This window comes from Venturia canescens, chromosome 9 (assembly GCF_019457755.1).
Source record: "Venturia canescens isolate UGA chromosome 9, ASM1945775v1, whole genome shotgun sequence".
Taxonomy (NCBI): domain Eukaryota; kingdom Metazoa; phylum Arthropoda; class Insecta; order Hymenoptera; family Ichneumonidae; genus Venturia; species Venturia canescens.
This window is the reverse complement of record NC_057429.1, coordinates 12608297-12622751: the sequence shown is the minus strand read 5'-3', so window position 1 is coordinate 12622751 and position 14455 is coordinate 12608297. Positions and strand designations below refer to the sequence as shown.

General features: G+C 40.4%; 1 protein-coding gene across 5 annotated transcripts; it reads left to right on the top strand.

The window, feature by feature from the left end:
- The first annotated feature begins 44 nt into the window (after positions 1-44).
- Positions 45-14397, top strand: tud (tudor domain containing protein). 5 transcript variants are annotated; one of them, XM_043428123.1, is made up of 12 exons: positions 45-197; positions 1081-1272; positions 2065-3117; positions 3254-3670; positions 3741-3812; positions 4732-5368; positions 5491-6378; positions 6488-6908; positions 7087-7277; positions 8675-8839; positions 9258-9415; positions 9533-14397. In XM_043428123.1, exons 2-12 carry the CDS (start codon positions 1265-1267, stop codon positions 12918-12920), a joined length of 7398 nt encoding a protein of 2465 aa, XP_043284058.1. In that variant the 5' UTR covers positions 45-197; positions 1081-1264; the 3' UTR covers positions 12921-14397. The 5 variants fall into 5 exon arrangements, with proteins under 5 accessions (XP_043284058.1, XP_043284053.1, XP_043284054.1 ...); XM_043428122.1 differs by lacking the exon at positions 45-197 and adding an exon at positions 681-868; XM_043428118.1 differs by lacking the exon at positions 45-197 and having other exon boundaries at positions 375-1272.
- Positions 14398-14455: the final 58 nt, after the last annotated feature.

The following is a 14455-nucleotide window of genomic DNA, read 5'->3' as shown; positions in this document are numbered from 1 at the left end:
CTGCCCCTTGCCGCCCACAGCCCAATATAAACATGCATTCCATATCATAGAGAGCTCTCGAATTCTTTTGCTTTCTCTCCGGACAAAAAGCAGCAAGAGAGCAGTAACTTAGAGGTTCTTTGTCATTTTGATTTTCGATCGAGAAGAGCTTGGAGTCGAACGGAAAGCATATCACGGAAGGAAGCTGTTATACTATGGTAATATACATAAAAAACAAGTAAAATGTGTTATTTAGATGAAACAAAGTTATATTTTTGATGAGAAAATATACGTAACAACGCAGGCAAACTGTACGCGTGCGTAAACGCGGGTATATAGTATATATGCTAACTGCGGTTCTCTCTAGTGTAAACATTCGCCGGCAGGTGAACACGCTGAGCATATAGAGTTTTTTTGCACGAGAGTACGAGTGCGTTTGTGATATACTGCGATTCCGATCGCTTTCAGTCGTTTTAGGACGTTTGAAGGGGAGTGAAAAAACAAGTGTCCCCGCTCCCCGCGTGCGTATTCATATATTTCAACCAGAGAAAAAAAAAACAAAACAACGAGAGTGATTTGAGAGGCTAAAATAACGGGGCGCGCGCGAATCTCGCGTGGCGAGAACGAAAAAGCGAAACAATATTGTTGATATTGGTTTGACGATTTATCGTAATTTCAAACGAAAATGAATCCTGTGGCAACGAATAACGATTTACTTAATTTATTCGTGACGCACATTGATACGGACGGGCCGTTGCTGAGGCTATGGGCACAAGTGAAGGCTGAGGCTTCTCGCAAAATCGAGATATTGTTACACAGATTTGCTTACCAATTTGACAATGGACTTGGATGTCCTCAATCGCCGACACAAACGCTTTGGAATAGCCCCGTATGTTGTGCGCTTTTCGAAGGCAATTATTATCGCGCTAAAGTTTGCTCACAACAAAGCGACGGTTATGTCGTACAATTTATTGATTACGGAAATATCGAAATTTTGAAACCCTGTGATATTCGCATTCTCGATGGCATACACGAAGCTGCTGAACTTCTCAGCGTTGAACCACTTGCTGTAGAATTCATCGTTGCTGATGTTCTTCCCAGAAATTGTACTTGGGAATCACGGGTGCTCTTCAAAGTCCTTGACAACTTACGCTACAAAGAATTGCCAGGCAGAGTCATTGGTTCTATTGCCAGATATCCAGTCATCCAGGTGCTTCACGGTGATCGCAAGCTCAGCGATATTCTTATCGAACAAGACTATGCTGTTGAAGCAACTTGCGAGGACATGAGCAGGTTAGTAATCGTGCTCAAGATTTTTTCCCCTCATTTCCCAATAACTGATGGCGTACAATAGGAGAAATTTGAAACCAACCCAAAATCTGACATAAAATACAGCCTTTCGATCAAACTGCGTTTGACTGAAAATTCATCAGTAAAATGAAGTGTATTTACTCTTACATCCAAACATTTGTTTGAGGTTTCAAATATTTGAGAATCAAATCTCTGCTTTATAAGGCATAAATCACTAAAGATAGAATCTGTTTTGGATTAATAATCAATTTATGTAGTCTAAACAAAATCAAAAGTTATGCGAATACAAGTGCAACTGACACAAATCAAAAGATAACTCTTGCTGTCAGCATAATTTTACGTCTGACCAGTGCAAACTAAATTCATAAATGACGAAACATAAAAACATTTCACATGTTCGTGTATGAGTGTTTGTTGTGGGGGAAAAGTTGAATGATATTTGTAAGTGACCCATGAGGTAGAGCATGATTAAAAATTAAAAATATCTTTTTTATAGATCCACTGCTAGTTTGCCCTAAATATAGAACAGATTTTTTGTTTTTTTAAATGTGATTCACCATTGTCAAATTATGATTTCATTCAAGATCATTGTTATCACAATATGGAGCTTATCACAAAACAATAATCTTTCCGATGTTATATTCTTGAAAGATAAAATTATTATTATCATGAAAAAATGTTTACTGCTCTTTTGAAAAGTGATTTGTTGAAGCAATTTTGATTTTTAGATGATTTTGATATTTTTCTTGAATAAGAAATTCATTGCATTTCCAGACTCTATTCGTGCGGTCAGGGGATAAACCCCCAACTCAATCCGAATCCTCTGATGCAACCGCAAAGGCCTACAATGCAGACCCGAACCCAGGCACAGCAGGGTTTGCATCATGAAAATCCTGTAAACAAATACTCGCTAGTGCAGCCAATCATCGCTCCTCTTCGGGTGCCACGGGTTGGAAATTATGCAGAAAATTGGCGTCCGCAAGCTGGTCAAACAGTGGCAACTCAAAAAATTCAAGTATCGCATCATAATGACGAGCCAGGTGTGTTCAGGTCGAGGATTCTTGAAATTGATCAAGAATACGAAGTGACCGTGTCTTACGTCGAAGACGGTCCACTCATGTTTTCCGTTCAGGTGAACAAACTCGTGGAAGAACTTAAAACTCTAATGTACAACATAAATCACACACATTCGCCTCAGCCACTGAACGAACCACCGGTCATCGGTTCTGTCTGTCTTGGCAGATACAGTGGTGACAAATCGCTTTTACGAGCAGTTGTGATGCAAGTTAGAGAGCACGATTGCAAACTCCACTACGTCGATTTCGGACATGGCGAAATTTTGCCTTACACCGATATATTTCAATTACCGAGACAGTACATAAATCCACGAATATTGTCGATGAGATTTACCATGAGCGACGTCAACGAGCTTCGAGTCACAGACGAACTGAAAGAATATTTCAAACGCTATGTCATCGGAAAAACTTTCCTTCTTCACGTCAGACCCCCCGATGGACCACCACTCATTCAATACGGTGATCTTTACGACAACGGTCGCAACGTAAAAGACATTTTACGAGCTATGTTCGGAGACGCCGTACTTACATGGCTTCCACCGCGTAAATTGCCATCCGAATCCAGGGAAATCGTGCAGGTTGTTTCCATGGAATCTTCCATCATTTTTGTTCAACTTGACAGCGACGCGCCTTTGCTAGAAGCTCTTGTTAGCCAAATTCAGAAATATGTAACTAATGCGCCATCTGTTCAACCGACTAAACTTAAAGAAGGTCTACATTGCATCGTGTTTTCGACCAGAAATTCTCAATGGTAAGGAATCTAAATCAACAAACCGCATCCAAAAATATTCTACTTCCAAAAGCCTTCAATTCTATTATCGAAGATCAAGCTTCGTTTTTGTTTATCATTTAAAAAAATTATTTATTAATTTATATAAAAATTACAGGCAGCGAGCAGAAGTAAAGAGTATAACCGACAAATCAGCGACCGTGTTTTACGTGGATCATGGTTACGAAGAGACGGTGCCTCTGACATACATCAAGTCTTTGATGGACACTAATCTTTTGAAACTTCGTGCTCAAGCGATTCGTTGCATTTTGAACAATTACGATACGGAAATAACAACCAAAGAGCTCGACGACGGCCTTAGAGCGGAAATAATAGGGAGAAATGTGGCGATGATCGTTCAAAAAGTAACGTCAACTGGCCCTATTGTTGACCTATACGATGCCAACATAGATCCTCTCGTCAATATTATCCACCGGGTGCAAAGAACGTGCACAACCAATGGTAACGTTCATTCGAGGATTGATACTTTCAACGAAAAAACAATGAATTCGTCGCATTCCAGTAACAATCGGAGGTAAGTTTGTTATTAATGAAATAAATCTTTCTTACAACTCTATAATGATGAATGCGTTGAAAATATACAGGTCCAACGTTAAAAAGCAATCTACCGTGGGCCAACAACAAAAATCTAAATGTCAAAACGTAAACGCTGCACGGTAAAGTTTCGTACGATACATTGATTGTCGCAATTTCATTCGGGTACAGCACAGCTCAAATTTGTTTCTTCAAGCACTGCTTACTCGCTTACGGTTGCAGGATTAACTAACGAAATCGAACATTTTGTTCGCCCTGATAAATGCTTATGGGAAATGATATTTTACTTTTTCAGCTTATTATAAAAGTCTTTGTAATATTCATTTCCGATTATCATTTTATTAATGAAAAACGAATTGCACATAATCATGTTTATCCCTAAAAAATTTCAGTACTCGGCGTATCTAAAAAAAATGATTGCAACACAAATAACTGAAAGATTCTTGCTACTCATAAAAAATTGATTTTTCAATGGTTTAGAGCTTTAAATTTTACGAACGTATTTTAGTTTTCTGATACTTTATACTCTATTTTTTTATGAGACCATTTGCAAAATTACCGATTTACACATTTATAAAAAAATTGAAAGAAAAAAGATAAACGTCGGAAGGCAAATCGAAGCAATACGTTAACAACTTTCTATAATGATCATTATCAAAGTCACTGTTTATCAGATGAAAAATACAATTAAACTTTTCAGATTTTCGTTCAATAGGGGTCGTATATAATTTTTTTTTTTTTTATGAAAACCAGACTTATGCCTTTCAATTGAATTAAAAATGAGATTAATGATGCAATAAAATGCAAATGCTTCGTAGAATAAGTATTTTTTACACTAATATTTGTAGCAATTTTTTATGTTATCGTCCTAACTTGCTTTATAAGTTGACTAAACATGAATGGGCAGAATGGTAAACGCCTCAAATTCAATTGAAATTCAATTGAAATTCAATGTGCGCATAAAAAAGTAATCTGTTCAAATGACATTTTGATGAAACGAACGGAGGAGCAAATATATAAATAAATATTTTTCATTTTTAGTGACAATCAATCCAACAAGTGGAACAACGCACCGCGTTCGGACCCGCCGATGATTCAGGATTCAAATAATTTCTCTGAAAAAGGAAAGTCGAATAATTGGAAAACCGAAAACATCGAGTCGAGACGATACGAAAATCGTGATAATCGTTATCAGAATCGCGAGAAAGAATGGTCACCGAATTCCGGGCAGAACGACAGATTCCCACGAAACGATGGAAAGAACGATCGTTTGGGTAGAGAGGGACCTAGATACGACAGAAATGAAAGGTTCGAGCGATCTGGTGATTCGAACGGGAATATGCGCGGTGGAAGGTTGGAAAATCGAGATCGCGGTGGTCGCGGAAGTTTTGGAAACTCTCGTTATTCCGGTAACAACCCAAGGAACGAACGTAACGGTAGCGTCGAAAAAAACTGGAGCGATAAAGACTCGGATACTTCATCGAGAAGCAGCGAGCGTAGCGGACGACGAGGAGGAGCACGCGGAGGAAGCAACAGAGGCCGACGAGAAAGTGGTAGAGCGCCAAACTCTCGAGAAAGTGACGGCGACAGCGACCGAGGTACTTTTAGAAGCGCTAGAATGAACGGTGCATCGGCCCGAATCCGGGACAATAAACGAGACTTTGGTCCAGCTAATGAGGTAATGCGTCGTCTGCTTCATTTCAATTGAACATTCTTTTATTCCTTTTATATTTATTTCTGAAACATATTGAATTTCGCCCAATTCCATTGTCCCTCTTGCTCGATTAAAATTTTTTACAGAACCGACAATTCGACACTTGGACAAACAAGACACCGCAAGCTCCACAAAAGATTAGTATACCGCCACCGAACATCACGGTCGGTGCAGTGAAGAATTGTGAGGTAGTTTTCATGAAAGATCCCGGGGATTTCCACGTGCAACTGTGCCCCGATAATCTCGAGTTGGATCCAATAATAGCGAAGATCGAAGCGACTTACGAGACCGGTGGAAAAATAGTGGAAAGGTCGAGGATCAGGGAAGGCCTTGAGTGCGTTGCTCAATATTCGGAGGATTCGAAGTGGTATCGCGCAAAAGTACAATCGGTGGAGGCAAACGGAGCGACGGTTTATTTTGTGGACTACGGAAACATCGAAACTGTCGAATTTGATAAAATTAAAGAGCTCGACGCAGACTGCGCAAAATTATCGGCTCAAGCGATCGCTTGCAAATTATTGGCGGCTAGTAAAACGACCTGGGATACCAACGACATCGACAAATTCACTGACCTCACCAACAAGCCGCTTCTCGAGGCTGAATTCGTGGCAAACGAAAGCAACGTATTTGAAGTTCTCCTCCGCGAAGTGGTCGACGATAAACCGTCTCCGCAATACATTAACGAGTATTTTAGCGACGGTGCTGATCTCGCACAAGCCAAAAATATTGCGCGATCCAAGGGACGCCCACGACAAGGACAAAGTCTTCAAACGAGCGACTATGCAGCTCTCGATGAAAAATGGCCAGTCGAAAAATTGGCCCCTGGTACCAAGGACCATATCATTATTACTTGGTTCATGAACCCTGACACTTTCTATTGCCAAACTCTCGCAAGGAAAGACGAATTCAGGGCGATGATGATCGACATACAAAAAGTTTACGCCAACAAACAGCCCGTCAGCGAACCACTTCAGGTAATTTGAATTTATTTTTACAATACAATCGTTAAAAACGGCTAAATTTGAAACTCATTTCGTTACTCTGTGGGACGTACGTGTCAATTCAAGAAAATAAAAATTTCAGGTCGGCTCAGCGGTGATGGCTGTCTTCTCCGACGACGGAGCACTCTACCGTGCCGAAATACTCGAGCTGAACAAGGCACGTGGTAACATCGTTCGTTACATCGATTTTGGTAATACCGCGATGGTCGAGCAGCACAACACTTATCGCGTGGAGAAAAAATACATGAAAATCCCGAAACAAGCTGTTAAATGTTCGTTAAAAAATATCGTTCCTGCAAACGGTACGAATTGGGCAAAATCGAACAAACAGGAGATAGAAAAGTGTTTCGAATTTGAAAATATCGAATGTACTTTCCACGAAGAAAAGGAGGGAAAGTATTTAGTTTCCTTGAAAACCGCAGACGTTGACATCGCAGGATTACTCGTGGAAAAGTCGCTTGCATCGTTCGCCGTTTCTGCACACGTTAATGTTGAAAAACATGGTAATAATAACGTTTCTCGGACATTCATTTTTCACTTCATTCGTGTCTTGAGCGTTTGGTTTTCAATATTGTCAGAATTATGATATGCTAAGCTAAAACTTTTGAGGTTCAAAACTTTCTTCTATAAGTTAAATTATTTTTTCCTTTAAAAAAAATATGCTTGAATACTTTTTTGCAGAAGTTGAAACGATGGAAAAACAACCAATAATCGAAGATCTTCCGCGATTCGACATAAGCCTTCTCGCTGGTCAAGCGTTACGTGTTAAGATTTCAAACGTTGCGAGTGCAATGAAATTCCACATACAATTGCCGAGCGCAACCACGACCGAAAAAGCCATTCACGCATATATGGCTCAACGTAATCCGGAGGTAAGCCCAGTGGACATTGTACGTGTGTGAAAGTGTTCGTTATTTCTTTTATTAACGGTTTCCAGGTGATTGCAAATGTGCTGTCGACTGCCAAAAACGTGTCAGAAAATCCTATTGCATGCAATCTCATAAAACTCGCATCATGCAGTCTCATTAAGATCTAAAATAATTATTTCCATCCATAATTTGTTTCGTTAATGATATCCTCAGCTCCCATCTAATAATCATGTCAACGCCGGAATTTTGCATCGTTAGTAATCGACGGGAATGGTTTCTTTCTTATTATCCAGAGACTTTTTCATTTCCTGAATTGCAACGTTTTTTGCACTCTTCGGTTGTCAATCTGAATAAAGCCTCTTTACGTTTTTATGCTACAAATGGAATGAAAAAAATATTGAGCTGCATTTAAAGAAAACTAAATGGAAAATCCCTTGCATTCCGACTATTCGAACTTTTTTTAAATCATAAATTGTTGTATCGCACGATGTATGGTATTGATTCATTAATCGAATGCTACCGTTTTACTCTCGTTTAGCCTCCTTCCTAGAATCTATTTGTTATCGTCGAATGTGCCAGTTTCAATAATGTTTTACTAAGCGTGAAAATTTAAGCAAAACATCTAACCCATTGGCAAACTAATTCTCTACTAATAAAGAATTAATGTTATTCTTCAATGGAATTCGTGACGTTTTTTGATGTTTACCACATGGTTCTCGGTGATGTCAGAACAGAGTTAAACTGGAGAAAAAAGTTTGAGCAAATCCATGGAGCTCTGCCGAGCTTTTTTCATGCCTGTGATCCATCTGCGCTCTTGACTTTATTGAAATTTCATGTGCAAAAATTGATGATCTATAACCTGTGGGGAATTAAAAAAAAGTGTGACGATCGTTGATCGTATCGATCAGGAATTGGTAATTTTCTTAGGTTGGTGTCCGTATTTTTGTCGAATTACGTCGAATGTTCACCCTGTATTTGTCAACTTTTAATTTCGTATGCGCCTTATCCAAAAAATTCAATTCAATGAATTCTGAACTAAAAATAACAATTCTATCAATTGCAAAAAATCAACAGAATGTAGCTCTGATCTTTGATGTAATTCTGATTTGATAAAACATTCGAGAGTACGTTAATTTCGAAAACAACAATATTTACTTGTAGTTCTCGAACTGTATTGATAACAGTTCAATCGAATAGTGTTCGATTTCATTTGCTCATCAGTAAAAGTTTTGCCTCGATAAAAAATTGAGCGATGCCAAAGAAACTATCCAAAAAGTGCAAACGATCTCGTTGGTGTGTTTCCTGGAAGTTTCCAGCTACTAAACATTGGGGACGGTCATTGTACTGATATCAAAAAAAAGCTAAAAAAGAAAAACTAAGGATTAGTATGCCAATGTCAGGTGATGCCAAGACTTTCGTGCCGTGAAGTGTGTCTCGGCGCGGGTTGTCTCGTTTATACGGACGAGGGATGGAGACGTGCCGTAGTCATAAACTGCTCACGTACTACGGGATATGATGTGAGGCTCATTGATACAGGAGCATATGACGAGATACCTCTGAACTGCGTGAGTTTTCGCCACAGGAACGTTGTTACCTACATGCAAAAAAATTACTCGATAATCAATGCATCTATTGCAGTTACGCAGTGACTGCGACCAAAGTAAAATGACTAATACCATACATTCGGCGATCGACTAACGTGCAGAAAAGCAAATTTTACCTTATTTTTTATTAATCCGAATAAGGTGTTTGGGAGTAAGCTAAGCAGCTAGCCGTTTGAGTGCTGATTAATCATTTCGAAACGAAAATTCGAGAGACCTGAGGCTAGAGATTTTCGTAGGCAGGAAGCTCGTATTAACCGATACAACATCATAACCTAAAAATGAATAGATTGAAAGAGTCATCATAAACTAACGTCAAAAACTTTGATTTGTTATTGTTAATGAAGTTTTAATAGACTGAATTTTCACTCGTTTGAATTAGATGCTCGCGTTGCCTGGACCTCTCTCGGTAATGCAGAATCAGGCTGTTGAGTGTTGCTTGAAAGATGCCAAAACTGACATAGTAATGGACGAAAGATTGAGGGATAGGATTGAAAACACCACCGTCATCGTTGCCGTCGAGGAAGTTGACAATAATAGGTTATTTCTTACTTTTCATTGACTCCAAAACTAAAGAGGCTTCGTAAAAGAAACGAGAGCCGAAGAACATTTTATTCGTAACAAAAATAGTCTTAAAACTTTTATTTTCTTGTGCAGACTCATCGTCAAGCTCTACGATACGAACGGGAAAAAAATCAAATCGAGTTACGACGACGAAGACGAGGAGATATCTCCGGTGTGCCCAATGCCGATCCTTTACTCGACTCAAAAAGTCGTCGTTTCTCACGCCGAAAATTCATCCAGCGTGTGGCTCAAGAGACAAATGGAATTGGATGCCGACACCGAGCAGCTTTCTCAACTGTTCGATTACTACAGCGCTTGCGGGGATGATAAGAAACCTGTAATGACTCCGGGCACTCTTTGCGCAGCAAAGAGCGCCGACGAAAATTGGTACCGTTCGAAAATTCTGAGCGTCACCGAAACGAGCGTGACGGTTCATTACATCGATTACGGAAACTGCGAGGATCTACCTCTCGATTCATTGCGCGTCCTCGAGCCCCAATTCTACGCTCAACCGGAACTGGCCATCAAAGTAGCCCTGACGGTCGACGTCGGCGGTACGATCGAACAACAGCAAGAAATTCTCGCAAATCACATCCTCAACCAGGAATTCACGGCTACGATGTACAATGTGCACAAAAAATGGGTCGCCGAATTGGTGAACGACGATGGCAAAATAAGCGAAAAATTAAGCGCCCTCGAAGCTATTGAAATATCGAAAAATCCCAATGTGCAAACCATCATTCCGGAAATGGTCGTTGGAGAACGGTACCAAGTTATTTGTCATCACGCAGATAGCCCCGCTTCGTTCTGGCTTCAAAGAACTGAAGAAATAACAGCGATTGAACAGCTACAGGACCGATTGCAAGAGGAAGCAGTCAATTGTCCCATGGTTGAGGGAATACCAGAGGAAAATACTCTCTGTTTGGCGATGTACTCTGTCGACGACATGTGGTACAGAGCCGAGGTCGTAGTCGCCGATCCGGAGATAATTTCCGTGCGTTTCATCGATTACGGAAACACCGATGCAGTTTACACGAACCAAGGAAAGTGCAAAGTGATCCCGGGTTCGTTGAAAACGATTAAGAGGTATGCGATCAAATGTCGTCTCGATGTCATCCCCGACGGAGACGAAGATTGGATGACACCTGCTAACGAATGGTTCGAAGGAGTCGTGACGAACGCAGAAAACATGGAGGCCCTTGTGATCGCTGACAGTGCGCCGAGGCGGGTCGAGCTGTTCGTCGACGGGAAGAGCGTCGTTGACGAACTCGTGAAGCGGAATTATGGCTCGAGGATTTCACCTGACGAAAATCTCATCGAAGAGCCTTTCGATCCCGACCTGGATCTGAGCTCTTGTTTCGTTAGCCACATTATATCGCCCAGTGAATTCTGGATTCAAGAAGCGAAAAACGTCTCTTCGCTGGAAACTCTTGCCGACAGATTCATCGTCGCTGACATGTTCCCCACGCCGAAAGACATCAAAGAGGGTCTACTGTGTGTTGCTAAATTTCCCGAAGACGGGGCTTGGTACAGGGCTCGAGTTGTCTCGCATTCCGACACCTCGACCGAAGTAATATACATCGATTACGGAAACTCAGCTATATCGACCGAGATACGCGAGATTCCTGACGACGTTGCATCGCAACCAGCATATTCGAAAAAATGCAGCCTCGCCCTGCCCGAGGGCATCGAACAGTGGTCCGAGGAGGCCTGCATCGAATTCGTGAAAATCGCTGCCGACGGAGTGACCATTTTCCATCCAGAGATACTCGAGGAACGAGAAGACACGTCGATCGTTCGTTTGACTCAACAGGGCAAAGACATCGTTGAAACTTTAGCCGAACTTTGCAATCCACACATGCCAATAATCGAAGAACGACTTCCTCCACTTGGAGAGGAAAATTCTCCAAACGTTCTCGTCAGCCACGTTAATTCGCCCTCCGACTTTTCCGTGCAGGCTCAAAACTCTATCACCGAACTCGAGACCATGGTTGATCATCTCGTCGCCGCTGAAAGCTTCTTACCGTTGGATAAAATTGAAGAAGGCATCATTTGCGCTGCTAAATTTCCCGAAGACGATCAATGGTACAGAGCGAAAATACTTTCCCATGGCGACGCTGGAACCGAAGTTTTTTACATCGATTACGGAAATTCAGCTGTCACGTCGGAATTAAGGGTCTTGCCGAAGGATATCGTGGAAAAACCGGCTCTGTCCACTGGCTGCTCTCTCCAAATGCCCGAAGATGTTGATACCTGGTCGGAAGAAGCTTGCCAGAAATTCTTCGAGCTCGTTAACGAGGGAATCACCATGTTCGAGTACGAGGTTCTCGAAGACAAAAAACCTGCTATCGTTCGATTGAGCATCGACGGGACTGACATCGTTGAAATGATGTCGCCACTTTGTGCTAAAAAAAGGATTGAAAAATGTGATGAATCCACCGCAAACGAGGCAATATTGGAGCACAATCCTGCTCAAGATTCAGTCGAAATCATCGCTTCGGTACAAGAGACATCCAGCAACGAAACTTCAGGCGTAGAAACTATTACGATCACGGATCTTTCGACAGTGAGCAGTTCTTCCAGAACAGATGAATCGACCTCTTCCGAATGGACTCACCAAACTGTGGAAACGTCGAAAGGTTTGAGCAAAGTTAAGGAAGTTGAGGTGACTCCAGCTGTCGATGTAATCCCGTCAGAAAATTCGAGCAACGAAATTGTCGAGAAACTTGCGAATTCTGAGAGTGAAAGCGAGAATCCGGCTGAAAAAACAGTGCCAAAAGATTCGAGCAGCGAATTAATCAGCTCTTATCTCGCTGTGGAGAATCTCGTGATCGATGAAAAACAGAGCAAGGACGTAAACGAAAAAATAGTTCCAACGGAATCGTGTCTCGAGCCGACGGAGAATGCGGCTTCTGTAACGAACGACGAATCAATAAGATCAAAGAGTCCAGTGCCGGAAAATCTTTCCTCGGCGACCGTTTCCTCTGAATTCTCCGAAGGCAACGTAGTTTTCGACGGCAGTGAGCAACGGAATTCGACGCCTCTCGAGGAGCGAGTTGTGCCCGGCAGCATCAACAGGGGCACGGACGTTGATGATTCGAAAAAAGGAGGATCGACGCTCGAAGTTTTGAACGAAAAACCCGTAGAAAACGTCTCCGATGAAGCACCGAATGCTGACGTTGTTAGAAAATTGTCTTTCGTCGAAAAAAACGACGTCGCTAAAGATTCGAACGTTGATTCGACAGCGGAACAGCTCCCACGTCCAGCAACACCAAAAACCCCACACTCGGAGAAAATCGTCGCGGGTGTTGTAAATTACCATGAGCAAGATTCGAACGTTGATACAACCGCAGAACAGCTCCCTCGTCCAACAACACCGAAAACCCCACACTCGGAGAAAATCGTCGCAGGCGTTGTTAATTACCACGAGAAAATAGAGGAGTTGGTGAAAGATGAAATTCTCAGCGTCGTTATCGACTAAAACATTCCCGAATAATTAGAGAAATATATTTATATTAAGTAACCACAATCGTTCGACAATTACTGCGCAACTTGAAACAATAGTTTTTTGCGTTTAAAGACTAATGATTATTAAATATTTTTTAAACTACCATTTACTAATATTCACTATTATACGTGATGCTAAAGAGGTCTAGTTGCTAAAGCGGATTCGTACTATCATTCACGTTCAATCATTTTTCGTTGTTTTTCTTTTTCCTTCATATTTGCACTTTATAAAATCAGTGCTACTTTTATTTTCACGTACGAAATTGTTTGTACTCTCTTATTAATTCATGATTATGTGATTTTTCTATACACAACGTGCCACCGAATTAATCGAAGCAAGATTATACCAGAATTCGTTCGTATCTTGTGAGAATTGAAGCGCAGTGGTTAAAAATTAGTCTTAAGACTGATTCTCGTGACAAATTTCGTTGGCAAAGAAAAAAAAAGCTTGAAGGTTTTCTCGGAGCGTTGTTTCACCAAAAATTCTTTTATTTTTTTTCCTTATATTTTTTCAGTCATTTTCATTCGTCTCATCGCTGTCGATGAACTTTCATGCTTTGTTAACCCGAGTACCTTAAATGCCTGGAGCATATTAGATTATTTATTCGATGGCTGTACGAACTAATGTTTCACGACTGCTGTTATTCCAAAATCCAATTCATGAGAGTATTATTCGGGGGTAAAAAATTTGAAAATTTAATGGGTTTACGAGAAACGTTTTAAACAAGAATTTCGAAATGATTTTTGTTTTTTTTTCTGTGTTGATAAAAACGGCTAGGATCAATTCTTAGATCGATATAATGTTTCAATACTGAAAACAAAGTCTCTCGTTGCGTTTGCACTTGTTTATTATTTTCTTTTTTTATTATTATTATCGATAAGTGCATATAATTATATTTATCTTTTGTTGATTGTTTATAATGATTCGAGGTTTTTGAAAAATATCCTCAAAATCTATAATCACACCGAATCTCCGTCTAAAACACGCGGTAGCCTTTTATAATCAGTTATTAACAACTAACTTTTGAGCATGACTAGAGGTTCACAAAGAGCGATTGAAAAATCGATCATTTAAGAGGTGTGAGAAGATTCATTTTCCTCGGAAAAATTGATGATCTAGACGATAGAACTTGAGCCGAATAGACAAAGACCTCAAACGGTCCTAAAAAAACGCCATGCTAAACCGGTAGCGGTTCAACGCGAATAAAAAATGAAAAACGGTGTGAAAACAAAGTCTCGTTGGTGAACGGGGATTCGGAGAATGTTTGGAATCCTCCTCGCGTAGATATTTTCAGTATGACCTTAATTTCGTGACTTCCACAGTTCCTTTGTATACTATAAATCGTTGATCATTGTATACTCTAAAATTGATTAATAAAAATAATTGAAAAAATTGAACTTTGTACGTCGCTCAAATATAATTTTTTCTAATAAAGCTATAAAAATCGCTATTCAGGTGGAATTTATTATTCTACTCAAAAATTCACCCAACAAAATTTTCAGCTTTTA

Excerpts from the sequence above, each read along its gene's own strand:
- tud (XM_043428118.1), top strand. The coding sequence starts at position 665 with ATGAATCCTGTGGCAACGAATAACGATTTACTTAATTTATTCGTGACG. Across the intron at positions 3,118-3,253 it reads TCGACCAGAAATTCTCAATG|GCAGCGAGCAGAAGTAAAGA; the intron begins GTAAGGAATCTA and ends TAAAAATTACAG. Across the intron at positions 6,379-6,487 it reads CCGTCAGCGAACCACTTCAG|GTCGGCTCAGCGGTGATGGC; the intron begins GTAATTTGAATT and ends TAAAAATTTCAG.